The sequence below is a fragment of the Gavialis gangeticus genome, unplaced genomic scaffold (genome assembly GCF_001723915.1).
Source record: "Gavialis gangeticus isolate Ggan-Ray unplaced genomic scaffold, GavGan_comp1, whole genome shotgun sequence".
In the NCBI taxonomy this organism is placed as follows: Eukaryota; Metazoa; Chordata; order Crocodylia; family Gavialidae; genus Gavialis; species Gavialis gangeticus.
The window spans coordinates 13,668,819-13,683,495 of NW_017729033.1; the positions used below are offsets into that span (position 1 = coordinate 13,668,819).

The following is a 14,677-nucleotide window of genomic DNA, read 5'->3' on the forward strand; positions in this document are numbered from 1 at the left end:
CTCGGCAGGCTCTGCTGGAGCAGCAAGAAGTGTGTACCTGTTGCAAACCTCCGGTGGGGCAGGGGCCTTGGTGCGGCGGGCCTTAGGGCCCTTGACCACCTTGGTCCATGCCCTTGACTGGACAGAGTGGGAGGTCCTGGAGTCCTCCTTTGTCCAGGAGGGAGACGGTGCTCTACCCTCCGGCTCCCAGGGGAGAAGGGCCTGGCAGTAGGAGTTGATCTGCTCACAGTCCCTTATGGCACGCAGTCCCTGGACTGTGGCCTGGAGCTCCTCCAGCTGGTGGTCCAGAGACCCCAAAAGGGAGCAAGACCCCACACGGGGAGGTGGCCATGCTTCCAGCCGCCAGAGCCTGAAAAAGGGACAGGCAGCCAAGAGCCAGGGGCTCCGTCTGCGTGGAGCCTGGAACCATGGGCTCCGTCTGGGTGGCCGTCTCTGAGGTGCCCGATGGAGGGGAGGGGGGGGGTCACAGAGCCCGAGGGGACCCTCAGGGTGTGACGCGTGCCCATCCGTGTCATGCCTGTGGTAGGCTGGCTATGGCTGGGACTGTCTACCCTGGGGGGTTGGCAGGCAGGGTCTCGGGCCCTCCCGTGCACCCTCCTGTGCAAACTCCTCGCTAACTCACATGCCGGCAAGCAAGCGCGCCTGTTTGTGCAGCCTGTTCGCGAGGCTCCGGTCACAACTGCATGATAGACAGATCCCCACCACCTCCCACCCACTGTGTGGCCAGCCTAGCTCCCACCCTTTCTCAGCACTGTGTCATGTATGCAACCCATTCTCCTTCCTCCTCCCTCCTCTCCCCCAGCCCACCTAGCTGGGTTGCCTGTGCTCCCTTCTTTGCTGCATATGTACCTCAGGCACTCCAGCCCCATCCTGGTCACTAGGGCTGGAGCAGCTGTGGGGAGACGAATGAAAGGAGAGCAGGAGCCCACAGGCCGCATACTAACCCTTTGAGTGTCGCTTGCAGCTCATGGGGAGAGACTAAGATTGGAACATGCTGACAAATAAGGGGGAGAGAGACTAAGATAGAAAGGGACCTGAAAGATCATCTAAGCTAATTCTGTGTACAGCTGCAGGATGCAAAAAACTGCTAAATTCCCTAGGCAACCCCTGGCCTGGATGCTGGAGTGTGACATGCGAAGGCATTTTGCATGTTTTGAGGCAGGTGGTGGGATAGGGGCCGGGACTTCACTGCCACAACACGGATTGGGCCCTTTGCGGCTCCCCTGCCATCTGCCCCTGGCAACTCAACATCTTACAAATTGAGGTTGCGGGTGTTTTGGGCACTCAAGCCAAAAATGTTGCTGACCCATGGTATAGCCTGTTCTCTGATTCAGAAATGAGGCTTCTGGTGGGCAGGTTTTATTCTCCCTGTAATTCAGCCAAAAATTAACTTTCAGAATTCTGTCTTATTGCTTTTACTTATCCTGCTACAGCACTAAGTACACTTGCTCCTGGGTGATTTGTACTGAATAATCTGTCATACAGAACATATGATTTTAAAAAGTGGGTGGCCACCATTTTAGCAGGAAGGTGAACAGTTAAAATATAGGGAGTTCCTTTAGCATCTATCATCAAAACACTGGATTATCCCCAGGATCCTTGAGGAAACAGCTACCTTTTGCCTGGTTGTGTTATGATGTGTTATTTATGCAGCCTGAAGTTTAACTTGGAACATGCTGACAAATCCTTTCATAACTGCAAAGGAATTGAAACTAAAATAAATCTATCGTATCACTGTCTTTTTTTTAAAAAACAGCATTTTTCAGTGCGTTAAAGGTTACGTGAACCTGTCAGGGAGCTCATTTCCACAGTGAGGAATTTGGGGGAATAAAACTGCATACCAAGGGGCTTTGAAGACGTTTGCATTTGGTTGAGGTTATAAGTATGAGCTTGTGTTTTCTTCTGCAGGTTGATTATGAGAGTGAGGAAGAGGTGAATGAGGAAAACGGTGATGAAAATTCAGAAGATGAAGAAGGTCCCTTGCTTGATGATAAAAGGGCTGAGGAGTCTGAAGAAGGTTCAAATGTATTGTGCCATGAGGACGATTCTCAATTTTCTGCCTCTAGTTCTCTGTCTAAGAAAGAGAAAACACCTAAACAAAACGCATCAGTAGAGCTAAGAGTCAGTTCTGTAGTGAGCAGTCATCCCTCCATAGAGAATTACGAATACGATGTAGAAAATGAGCTCTGGTGTGAGGTAAGAGGCTGGTGATGGGGAAATATTTTGTGTGAAGATTACAAAATGACAGTGCACAGCTTCCATAATAAATAGTCTTCAACGAAATGGTGCTGTTTTTATGTCAGCTTCCCCTTATAATCTGTGCAGATATGACACCTATTGCAGCTCAAAGATGTAAGCAGACTTTCTGCCACAGAATTTTAAATTCTTGGAGACTTTGGGACTTCCTAAAGGTGACTGACAAGTTTTCATTCTTAATTTCACCTTTTGAATTAATAGGCAGCTCTCTAGCTGCTTGACCATATGAGGTGAAAAGGCAAATCTGCCACAGCAAACTGTCTGGAGGTACAGTGCAGGAGGACAAGAAATTGGGAAGCAGTAGACTTGTATATGTGCAAAAAGGGAATCCTGCGTAATCCTCCAAAGAACAAAGTAGGATGCATGTTGATTGAGATGGGAGGACAGGTAGCTGAATTTTTTTCTTTCCACAAATAGTGAATTTGCCAGAAACTGAAGATTCATGGGGACAGAAACTATGAATTTGGGGACCCCAGTGATCTGAAAAAGGTGCAAGGAGGTAGATTTCAGGAATTCCAAAATATCTCAATTGTGACATTTTCCAGAGGATGTTTTGGCACTTAAAAAAAAAAAAAAATGAACCTAGGATGTTAAGGGTTGACTAACCTCCAGAAATATTCCCCAGAATATCTTGTTTCTGGACAAATGAAATGTTTCTTATTAACCAAAAATGAAACATTATGATTTTGTTGTACCAAAAAGGAAAAAAAAAAAAAAAAAGCATATTTGTTGAACTTGAACTGCATTTCCTTTCAATTTGGCTTGGATTGTATTGTTTCTTCTTTATACTGTTTTTTTGGAAGTGGTATGAGGAGCTGTACATTTCTTAACATATGGAGATTAAGATAAATATATTTGATTCTAGTGACTTTTTACCTTGAGGAAAAAATGGCCTGGTGGTTGAAGCAAATGCTAAGCCTTCTTGCCTCCTCACAGTCAGCCTGATCTTGTCCTGGTTTCTTTCCTAGGTTTCCCTGAAGCTTCCTCTGATGAAGGCATACTTTGATCTCTCCTCCTTCCTGGAGTCCCTCATGCAAAATACAGTTGTCCATGAGACAAAGGGGATCACGCGATGTTTCTTAAATGAAAGCACCAACAAGAAAGGAGAGAGAGAGCTTATTTTGAACACCGAGGGAATAAACCTGTCTGAACTGTTTAAATATTCTGATGTATGCATTGTTATCCTTGCGACTTCAATGGTGTAATGTTTGATAGAGGAAAATAGTGGGAGGTGGGAAGCTATTCCTTTCTTGGCCCCCTATGCATATTCAGTTGGAGTTGGGCACCTCAGCACTTTTGAGCCTCGAGCTAGTTCAAAATGTTTGCGCAATGCCTTTCTCAAGTGTACGTTGTCATGTTCCTGTCACTTCAGATGGGCTTTTGTGCAGAAACATGGAGTATCATCTTACCAAGATAATGGCAGATCAATCCACACCATGCTTGTAACTGTTTCTGCAGATGTTATTTGAGGGAGTTCTTCCATGTAAATGAATTTCAGTAGTTACAGATGAATAGACTTGTTATGCCATCCAGGCCCTCTCCACAAGTACAGGGTTGTTTCAGACAGTATACTCTGTAGTGCTTTGTTTCAGAATTTTAAAAGGCCCGTACATGATACCACATTTCAGTGGGTCTCATAGTTGGGATCTTCCCCTCTTTTTATTCTTGCTTAATTTCAGTCCCTTATTCCTCCTGATATAAATGACACTGCAGTCAGTTGACTTGGGTATAGGATCACTTGCACATTCTGCCCTGCAGCTAATGCTGTGCCAGATTCTGTTAACTTCAGGTGACTTATGTTGGGGCTGTTTGAGCTAAAGCAGGAAACAAAGAAACATTTTCTTTGTTTAGGGGAGGTGGGAAAGTACACAACTATAGCACCAACTTCCTTAAATTGGTTTCATGCCTCCAGGTCTTGGACTTAAGCAGGCTTTATTCCAATGACATTCATGCGATGGCTAAAACTTACGGAATCGAGGCTGCCCTGAGGGTGATTGAAAAGGAAATTAAAGATGTATTTGCCGTGTATGGTAAGATGCTTTTTTTTAGATCAACTGTTGTTTGGTTTCATGGTTCATTCGAGTTTCATTAAGATGGAAAATGTACACAGTATTACCTTAAATAGCCTAAAAAAGAGCAATATACAGTACCAAAAGGTACAAGCTACAGTACTGTATCAAGTGTAAGAGTAGAAATACAATACTGTATTAAATTGAGTTTAAAGAGAGATCATGTCTTACTATGCACTACAGTCAGTGAAAAGATGGAATGCCAAGTTTTGGATTGCTGGCTGGTGAATAACTTTGCAGTCACCAAGATTGTTCACCAAGATTCCCATTTCTAGTACTGCTGCACTTTCTTTATACTTGTCAGAGCTGATGAGTATCTGGTAGAGGCTGTGAGCAAGTTTCATCACATTGCACAAATGTTGTGTTGTACATCTACAGCCATAAAGTCCGCAAGTTCCCCTGCAGGCCCAGAAAGGTCTGACTTAGCAAAGCCAAATTGACTCTAGTACCCGATTTACCACGTGAGGTGTAAAGGGGTTCAACACTGGAGGAGATGGACTTGAAATGAGTTCTCAGATTCTGTCTGAATGAAAATGATGCAGAGACTACTGTTTGTTTTCAGATATACTCCTACTCCAAAAGACTTGGCACACATAGTAAAAGTCGCACATAACTGAAGCTCTATTGACATTTTTGTTTCTCTGTTAAGATGAGGTCTTGCAGCCTTGATTTGGCAGAGATTGGGTTTTGCCAGTATGGAAAGGAAGAAGCATGACTTTTGCTAGTGACCTGACTTGTATCAGACCACATTGATGAGACTCGAGAGGTTTACCTTGCTGATGGATCTTTTGGGTCTTAGCCTCTACATGCTCTAATGATCCTTCTTCCTGTGTTGTCAGGTATCGTGATAAACCCCCGGCACCTTTCTCTTGTGGCAGATTACATGTGTTTTGAAGGTGTTTATAAACCACTGAATCGCTATGGAATACAGTCCAGCTCCTCACCACTGCAGCAGATGACATTTGAAACCAGCTACAAATTCTTAAAGGAAGCAACAATGATGGGTAAATGGTTTTATTTGATTTACAGGTCTGCTGCATCTGCTTGACTTGGATTCTTATAACTCTTTTATAGTGAGAGGTGTATAATTGTTTTTAAAAGCTTTAATGGCTAGCACTTTTTAATGAAGCCCTTGTGAAGCTGGCATTCTGTATATGTACACGTGTATATAAATAGATATAGCTATATAGAGAGATGCATATAGCTTAAGCATTCATGGGCTGAAGCTCATAAGGGCACCTTATAGACAAATGAAAGGAGCTTTTATATATATCTGTATCTATATAGAGGTCTTTAAACTAGGTTCCATGGGGAATGATGATCAAAACCCCCCAGTGACAAAGCACACAGTCTACAGGGGAAAGGACTTGAAGAAGCAACTTACCTCCAGGAAAGGGCCAGAAATCTACAGCACTACAACAAGTGGTACAAAAGGGAAATGAGTAGGTCAAAATGCAAAATATGTCCGATGCATGTATACATATACCAGAAGTGTGGGGAATGAACAAGATGAGCTGGAAGCTAAAGCCTGTGAAAAGGGCTGTAAACTGATTGCTGTTACAGAGAACCGGTGGAGCAGCCGTTATGACTGGAATGTCAACATCAAAGGTTACACTTTTCTCTCTACCCTATCCTGAAACAAAGGATACAGTGTTGTCTTGTATGTCAAAAATGCATAAGCTTGCTCCCTGGCTCAGGAGGAAGATGACAGCAAAACAATGCATTTGGGTGAAGATGAAAGATGCAGCACAGATATAATGGTGGGAATTTATCATAGGCCATCAAATAAGGAAGAGGGCATGCAGGAGGCACACTTCAAGCAGGTGCCAAATCTATCCAAAAGTTATGGGATGGTACTGATGGGAGACTTCAGTTTTCCAGACATCTGCTGGAAGAAAAAAGCAGCCAAACATAAAATGTCAAGCCAGTTCCTGTCTTGTGTGGAGGACAACTTTCTGTTCCAGAAAGTGGAGGGTACAACTAGGGGATCATCTCTTTTGAATCTTGTCTTGAGCAACAGGACACCACTGGTGGAAGATGTGAAGGTGTTCAGTAACTTGAGAGGAAACAATCATGATATGATAGAATTCTGGATCATGAGATAGGGAGAGCATGAGGTCAGCAAAATTAGGATGCTAGATTTCAAAAAGGTGGATTTCATTTGACTTGAGGAATTAATAGACATGATGTTGTAGAAGAGTAGACTGAAGGTTAAAGACACCCAGGAGGGCTGGGAGCTTTTAAAGGGACCCAACAAGAAACTGTTCTGACACAATGGAAGCACACACAGAATGGCAAGAGACCAATGTGGCTTCACAAGGAACTTCTAAAACACCTCAAATTCAGAGCATACAGGGAATGGGAGAATGGGCAGGTCACCAAGGACACATATCAGGAAACAGCAAGAATTGCAGGGGCAAAAGCAGGAAGGCAAAGAACAAGCTACACCTGGCAAAGGAGTGTAAGGACAACAAGAAGGAGTTCTGTAAGTCTGTTGGCCAGAAAAGGGGGACCAAGGAAGGTGTGGGTCCTCTGCTGACAAATCTGGGGGAACTCCTAATCAAAGATGCAAAGAAGGCAGATCTGTTGAACAGCTACTTTGCCTCAGCCTTCACAAAAATATTAAGCTGCAGTCATGCACCTAATAAGGGTTATCTGGATAAGGAAGGGGACATGCTGAGAGGGGAGATTTTAAAAAAAGACGACTGTCAGAGAGCTTTTGTTGGGTCTGAATGAATCTGTCATCAGGGTCAGATGAACTGCATCTCGGAGCCCTTGGCAATAATCTTCATGAAGTTGTGGGAGACAGGTCAGACACCAATGCAGTGCTTTTTTTTTTTTTAAAAAAGCAAAAGGGAGGACCAGGGGAGCTACAGAATGGTTAGTCTCACTTCAGTACCTGGGAAGTTACTAGGGCATATCCTAAGGAAGGTTATTGCAAGTATCTGGAGGAGGAAAGACTCATCCTAAGTAGCCAATGTGGATTTTTTGAAAAGCAAATTATGTCAAACAAACAATCTCTTTCTTTGTCAAAGTAACTACTTGGGTGGATGGAGGGAATGCTGTGGATATAGTGTATCTGGACTTCAGCAAGGCTTATGATATGGTCCTGCATTACCTTCTCTTAAACAAATTGGAGAAATGTGGGCTGGATATAACTACTACAGGGTGAATAGATAACCACAAGCAAAGGGTAATAACAGGTCCATACCAAAATGGCAGGAGGTTTTATGTGGAGTCCCACAGGAGTCTGTCATGGGCCCAGTACTATTCAACGTGTTCATAATTTGGATGCTGGCATAAAAAGCTTCTTGAACAAGTTTGCGGACAACGCGAGGCTAGAAAGGACTGTACACATGTTGGAGGATATGAGCACAATTCAGAAGGAACTTGACAGTTTGGAAAGTTGGGCTAGAGCCAACAAGGTGAATTTTAATGTGGACAAATGCAAGGTACTACAGGTTGGGAGGAGTATCAAATACACAATGGGTGACACCTGGCTGGATGGAAATGCTGTGGAAGAGGATTTGGAAGCCTTGGTAGATCACAGACTCAGTATGAGTCTGCAGTGTGATGCAGCCATACAAAAGGTGAAGATGGTTTTGGGAGGCATCAGCAGAAGTATTAGGTGCAAGACATGGGAGGTGATAGTGTCTCTCTACATGGCACTGGTTAGGTCTCATCTGAAGTAGTATGTGCACTTCTGGGAACCACATTTTAAAAAGGACATGGAAAAGTTAAGTGAGGGTCCAAAGGCAGGCAAGAAAGATGATTAGGTGCTTGGAAGACAAGTCATAAGGAAAGCTGAAGGAGCAGCTTGCAGAAGAAGCACTTCAGAAGGGACATGACGGCAGTCTTCAAATACTTGAAGGGCTGCCATAAAGAAGAGGGAAAGCATCTTTTCTTTTTTGCTACAGAGAGGAGAGTTTGGGGCAATGGCTTGAAGCAAAGTATGCAGCGAAGTAAGTTTAGAGTGGATATCCAGAAAAACTTCTTCACTGTGAGAATTGTGAGACAGTGGAATAGACTGACTTCCTAGCCAAGTTGTGGACTCCATCACTGGAGGTGTTCAAGAAGGGGTCAGACAGGATTGGTTGGGGATGATCTAGGCATAGCGATGCCTATGTTATACCCTGGGTATTTCCCATGCATCTGAGCTTTGACCATTGCCTGTGCTGCCCTCTCTTTTTCCCCTCCCCCCCATGTCCTCTATTTGCTACATGTCAAGGTGTTTTTAAGGCTCCCACAGAGGGGTTTGGTGTTTAGCTACAGCCAAGTCTGGGGACTTCAACTGAGGTGCACCAATATCTCTGCTGGGACCAATGAATCGGAGGCTCTTGGTTCGAGAGACCTGCCCCTCTACTCAGGGTTAGACCAATTGCTGTATTGGGGTCAGGAATGAATTTTATCCCGTGGTCAGACTGGTACAGACTGAGGGTTTTTGCCCTCCTTTGTATTAGGAACGTAGCCGTCTACCCAGCATCTCGAGCATATATTGACAGCATTTCATAGAAGCAGGATGTTGGCTGCCGTGGTTCCCCTGCTTTACCTGTGGCCGGTTAGAGTGTTAGGTCTGTGTTGTGCCAGGGTTGATGGTAGTCTTATGTAGAATTTAAATGATGATTTTTATGGCTTGGCTTTGATAGGGATGATCCTGCCTCTGGCAGCAAGTTGAGCTAGATGACCTCTGTAGGTCCCTTCTTGCCCTACTTTGATTCTATGCATCTAGGTATCTATTTATATATCTCTGTCTACCCTGGATAGATAGATAGATGTATATAGATATCTATCTACTATACTATAGCTATAAATATACTTTGGTTTGTCTGTAAGGTGCATAATTATCCTATCTGCTGCCTTAAAAGGCTCCAGGTAAATTGGGATGTCTAGCCCTAATAGGGCTTTGTCAGCTGAAATCAAGCCAACGTCCACATGATATATTTTATGAAGTCTGTGGAATTTTGGGGGGACCAGATAAGTTTCCTGTATACTCAATTGAAGATCAAGTATTTCATCTTGGCTGTACACAGCGTTAAACTTCTCATCCGGACCTTTCTCACATATCTGTATTGTAATCTCCTCCCCTTTGACCTGGATTGCAGTAGTCCTACATTCAGATAATTTCAGAATTTGCTTGGGATGGTTTTGTTTGTGCACCTCTTCACCATTTTTTTTCATTCACGGCTACAGACATAAGCTGCATGTTGAGATATCTGGTTAAGCCCCTTAGGAGTTTGATCCCTCCTGTGTAGCTGATCTGTCTCATTGCTCTTAGTCAGACTTTCATTTTGCCAGCATTCAACACATGTCAGTCAGCTCCTCTCTCAGGCTCTTCTGTGCTGTTTTCCATGCTACCCCAGGTGAACAGAAGAAACTCCCCAACTCAATTTCTTTAGCCACAGACTTAATTGCCTTCTGTCCTAGCACAAATGTTCCTGACATTGAAAAAAAAAATTCAGCTTGGAAAGCAACAATACACTGGCAAAAAAGATCATTCAAAGTGCTGCTGCCACTTAACAGTTGCCTCTCTACCGTGAACCTGTAAAAGGGCTAAATGTTCACAAAAGGGGATTAAATTGAATAAAGAGTCTGCATTTACATTGCATCACAGTTGGATTCAGAAAGAAGTCAAGGTTCCTGCCAAGGGAAACTTTAATCTTGTTTATTCATGGTGTTACCTGTGTAAAGACAGGAAATGTTGAGAGGCAAAAGGGCACTAGGGATCATTTAAAAAGCTCTACGGTGGTTAGGACTTACGAGAAGTAAAGAGACTTAGCAGCAGCATCAAGAACAAAATTGGAACCATAATGTGGATTCGTGGTTTCTAAATCTAATTTGTTTTAATGCAGCTGAGAGCTGGACAATCTCTTAATGAAATTGGGTGAAATCCAAGAAGACTGCACAGCGTATGGCATAAGCAGATGCTGCAGAGGTGCCATCTCACTGTCATGGGTACTTGGAAGGACCTGAGTGACTTCCAAGCCTGCTGTACCCTTTATGCCCTCAGTAGGGTTGGCACAGAGACATCTAGGACATGGGTGTGGTTTCAACAGACATAGTTGGCCAAAAGAATCCAATTCTGAATGCACAGAGCACATGCACTTTAGAATTAGGTCTGTGCAAACAATTGCTTGAAGAACAGCTCTGCTTTGTTAGCATCACGTGAGCCAACAGAATGGTTATGACCGTCTCGCATAATAATCTAACAAAGGGTCATTATTTTTCACTGATAAATATCAGAGGCAGCTCTTGTACAGATGTCGATGAGATCACAACACCAGGCATCATGCACTGCTCCTAGCACTTTCAGTATTCCTCAACTAAATATAGAAAGTTACATGTATTTCATGTAACTCTTTCTTTCTTATAGAATGAAAGATGTACCAGAGTTTACTGCAAGCTCAAACACATTTTGTATGCATCCATAGGAACAGCAGTGAACATTAGTTATCACAGAATTCAGCTTGTCAAATGAAGTGTGGACGAAGAACAGCCTGCCTGCTTGCCTGTAAAGCCAAAAAGAAATATAATTAATGAAAGCAAAACGATGGTCTGGTGTGTAATCGTGGAGAACTTAGACTTATGTGGCACTGTTCTGCTATGATAGAGCCACCAAATCAAAGGCATTTGATGTCTTTCCTGTGAAAAGTGCTTTTCAAATCTAGCCAAGAAATGAAAGATCCACCTCAACTGGATCCTTTCTCCAAAAGAGAAGGGTCTTCATAGGAAGGTGCTTCTATTTTTATCTGGCTTCTGTCCTTCCTTTAAAAAAAAATAAAATAAAAATTCTCTTGTAGGAAGCCTGAACTAATGCTCACTTTAAGAATCCTATGTGGATTATCTTTTGATGCTGGTTGCAAAGGGGGTGGTTTTAAACTGATTATAAAAACTCTGGGCCGGTATACCTTCGCTAGTGGTATTCTGACTCCAGGAGTCCCTTCACTGGAGACAGTTAAGTCCTGCTGTAACAAAGGCGAAGTCCAAAGAGAATGAAACCTGCAGTCTGTGACGCATTTAATTTGAACAGCAGGTGGCATTGTCTTTGTGAGGTGCCATGTCTGACCTGGTTCTTGTGCTTTAAGCAAAGTAAATATGTAGCTTATTAGCATCTTCTTTTTAAATAGAAACTTCTGTTGGACCTGTCCTAATCTGATTTGTGTTGAATTCTAATTTAGGTGCCCACGATGAACTGAGATCTCCTTCTGCTTGCCTTGTGGTTGGAAAAGTTGTCAAAGGAGGGACCGGTTTGTTCGACCTCAAGCAACCTCTTACATAGTGTTTGGCCTCTTTGTTTTAAAGGATTTATATTTAAACATGTTTTATCATAGTTTTCTGTGTGGCCTTTGCTGAATGTCAAGACAATGAATGTTTGCCCGAGTCCTCTAACTGTGCAGTGTGGAAGAATTGTGTATAGTTATATGCAGTTCCTTTTTCCTCTGCTCAGCTCGGTTGGTAACCTTAATGTATGACACAGTTCAGCTCTAAAAATGTTTGTACCTAAATCTCCTCTGTTTAGGAACAAACAGAAAGAAAATATTGATGTATGCCAAAGAGAAAAGAACAAAAGAGTGTGCATATGATTAGGAGCCAGCGATAATATTTGTCACACAAGTCAAAGGAGAGCCTGCTCACCTACTCAAATTTTGGTAGGATAAATTATAGCTTGTGTAGTATCTCCAGGCTGTTTCGATAGCTCTATCCCCTAGAAATTTTACCTAACATTATTTGTATTGACTCTGGGACAGATCTGCAAGTGTTCCTAGGCAGTACAGTGTTAAACTGGAATTAAGCTTCCTTCCTAGAGGCACATGTTATTCTTTTATTGCATTTGTATGATACTTCGATAATTGTTTAAAAATTTATAGGCACCTTTTCCTCTCCTGCTTTCCCCTCGCGTCAAGAAGAAAGTGTCTGTGACACAGCAGATTCTCTGGCTAGTATCCAGGATTGTCCCCAGCAGAAAAGACTTCTGTACAACATAAAATTTCTTTTTCAGTTACAATTTCTCTGTGCAACATGCAAAATGAATTTCTGCCAATGCAGCTATACAAAGGGGTATGTAAGAATTTTGTAAAGCAGAGTTTTTAAATTACTGTTTTGGTTTAACATTTGTTCTGAATAAGGAGGAATCTATAATAAATTATATCAAGACCGATGTTGGGGGAAAAAAAACCCTTGTGTGGCTGTCCTATTGTGTAGAAGGTGGAAATTCTAACATTATAGGAGATTTTATCTCCTAGCAGACTGATACAGGAAGGCTGGCCTGCCTGACACCAAGTGCCTCGTTACCAGTGGACATGTGCTTTCATTTATGTGATTTTTTTTTTTTAGTCACTGGATGGGGTGTGTGATATTTGTCTGGATTTGGATTCTCCCTGAAGTGACCTGAATTTATTTGGAACTTGCACGGTGCCGGATGTGTGATAACCCCATAAGCTGCAGCTGGCTCTCAGATATTCTTTGCAGGTACTGCTGTGCTAATGCAGGACTCAATGCTAGCTTGAGCAGTTTGGTATGAGCTGATTTTTAGTGGGCCAGCACTACAAAGGGTCAGAGAATGAAAGTAACTTGGATTCTGCAGTCCTTTCCTGTGTCCTCTTGACCTGTTTCCTTCCTCCCCCTCCCACACTTTGGTCTCAACTCTGCAGACTCAGCAGTCAGAGGCAATGTAGTGTAAATCATTCTGAAGCCTGGTAAATCTGCTAGTTGAGCAAGTGTCCTCTTCTTTTTCTTATATATATACCTCATAAGAAAGGTCTCATGGACTGCTCTGCCCTCCTGGCATACCCACTACATGCATCTCAAAATATTTAATTATGTAAATAACCAGGAAACAGTGCAAGTGCTACCACTTCAGAATCCAGATGAGCAAACAAACCGAGTAGCAGCTGTTTTGTCTCAGCTTAGAATTAAACCTGCACTGCACAACTCTGCTTTTGCTGGAAAACACCAGCAGAAAGCGCACACAGCGCTTTAATGAGGGGGTAGCCTCTCTCATCCTTATTCTGTCCTACAGGCATCTCTTGGTTACTCTCGAACATGATTCTCTCAAACAGAGTCTTGGAAAAGTGATCCATCCAAGTGTTTATAGGACTTTCACAGCAAAGTATCTAGAGCTTTTGGCTTATTGCGATGTGCTGGAAGATTGAACCGGTTTGACCTGAAGTTGTGGAGCAGCATGGAGTTATAGTAAACTTGTAGCAGTGAAGACTTGCAAGTATAATTCTGTTTAGCTCCAGGTGTTATCAGAGATTTTATTCACACTTTATATGGAGGAATTTGAACTCACAAATATGAGATGTGAACATGAACTTATTCTCCCATCAGCCCTGTGTTGCCTGAGAGAGTCTGGAACAACAGTGTGGATGCCCTTTTGCCTGCTTGGTGCTTCCCCTTAAAGGTCCCAAGATTGTTCATCAGAGCGCTACTTCCCTACATCCATAAGGCATTGCAGCCAGACCACATGCATTGCCACAATAATGTGCTTATTACCTTCTGCTTGATCTGGAGTGAGTCTGTTTTTTAAACACGAAAGTAATAACCCTTCCCATTCTTTTAAAAAAAAATAAAACATCAAAACTAGAGGTGCAGTGATACATTGGACCCATATCGTATCAGCACCATATAAAGAAAATTGACATTATCAGCAATCAGCTTTTTTGGTGGATGTGGCCAATAATGTTGCCAATAAATATTGTGTGTATGCATGTAGCCGCAGCATGTACACAACCAGGAATTTAGCCTGGCAGCTTGGAGAGCAGCATCTGGCTGGTAAGTCCGTTGGGGGAGGGGGCAGCAGACCAAGGACCCTGCAGTGAGGGAGGGAGCGGGGCAAGGGCAGGTACTGCTCGGCTGGGTATGAGGCGGAGCTGCAGTTTGTCCGGGGGGTGGCTCCCACTGCTGCCTGCACCATGGGGGGGGTGTGCTCCCCAAATCTGTATGCTGGGTGAGGGTAGGCTGCCGCTGTGAGTTGGGGCTGGTGCCAGGCTCTTCCCAGTGGTGGGGCTGGGCTTTGCTGGGGCGGGTGGCGGCAGCACTTGGAGTGGGAGCTACAACAAATTTTGGGGTGGCTGTAGCTCTCCTCCCCCCATGAACCCCCCCTGCCAGTGCTGCTGCTGCCACCTGCCCCAAGCACAGCCCAGCCCAGCTCTCTGCTGGGAAGAGCTCAGCACTGGCCCTAGCCCACATAGGTAGCCTGCTTTCGTTCCATGCTCAGATCTAGGGGGCATATGCCCCCCACACCCTCCCAGGGTGCATGCAGCAATGGGAGTCATCCTCCCCCCCATGTCCCTGCCCCAGCTGTGCAATGCCTGCCCCTGCCCCAGTGCAAGCTTCACCCCCTCCCTGACAGC

General features: G+C 43.8%; 1 protein-coding gene across 1 annotated transcript in view; it reads left to right on the forward strand.

Moving 5' to 3' along the window:
* The window catches only part of POLR1A (RNA polymerase I subunit A), a 106,072-nt gene extending 93,595 nt beyond the window's left edge, over positions 1-12,477 (forward strand). The window contains exons 30-34 of the mRNA XM_019525829.1: positions 1,909-2,196; positions 3,225-3,425; positions 4,169-4,286; positions 5,165-5,329; positions 11,501-12,477. Of these exons, the coding sequence (XP_019381374.1) occupies positions 1,909-2,196; positions 3,225-3,425; positions 4,169-4,286; positions 5,165-5,329; positions 11,501-11,601 (873 nt within the window). The 3' untranslated portion in view covers positions 11,602-12,477. The remainder of the gene's footprint in view (positions 1-1,908; positions 2,197-3,224; positions 3,426-4,168; positions 4,287-5,164; positions 5,330-11,500) is intronic.
* Positions 12,478-14,677: the final 2,200 nt, after the last annotated feature.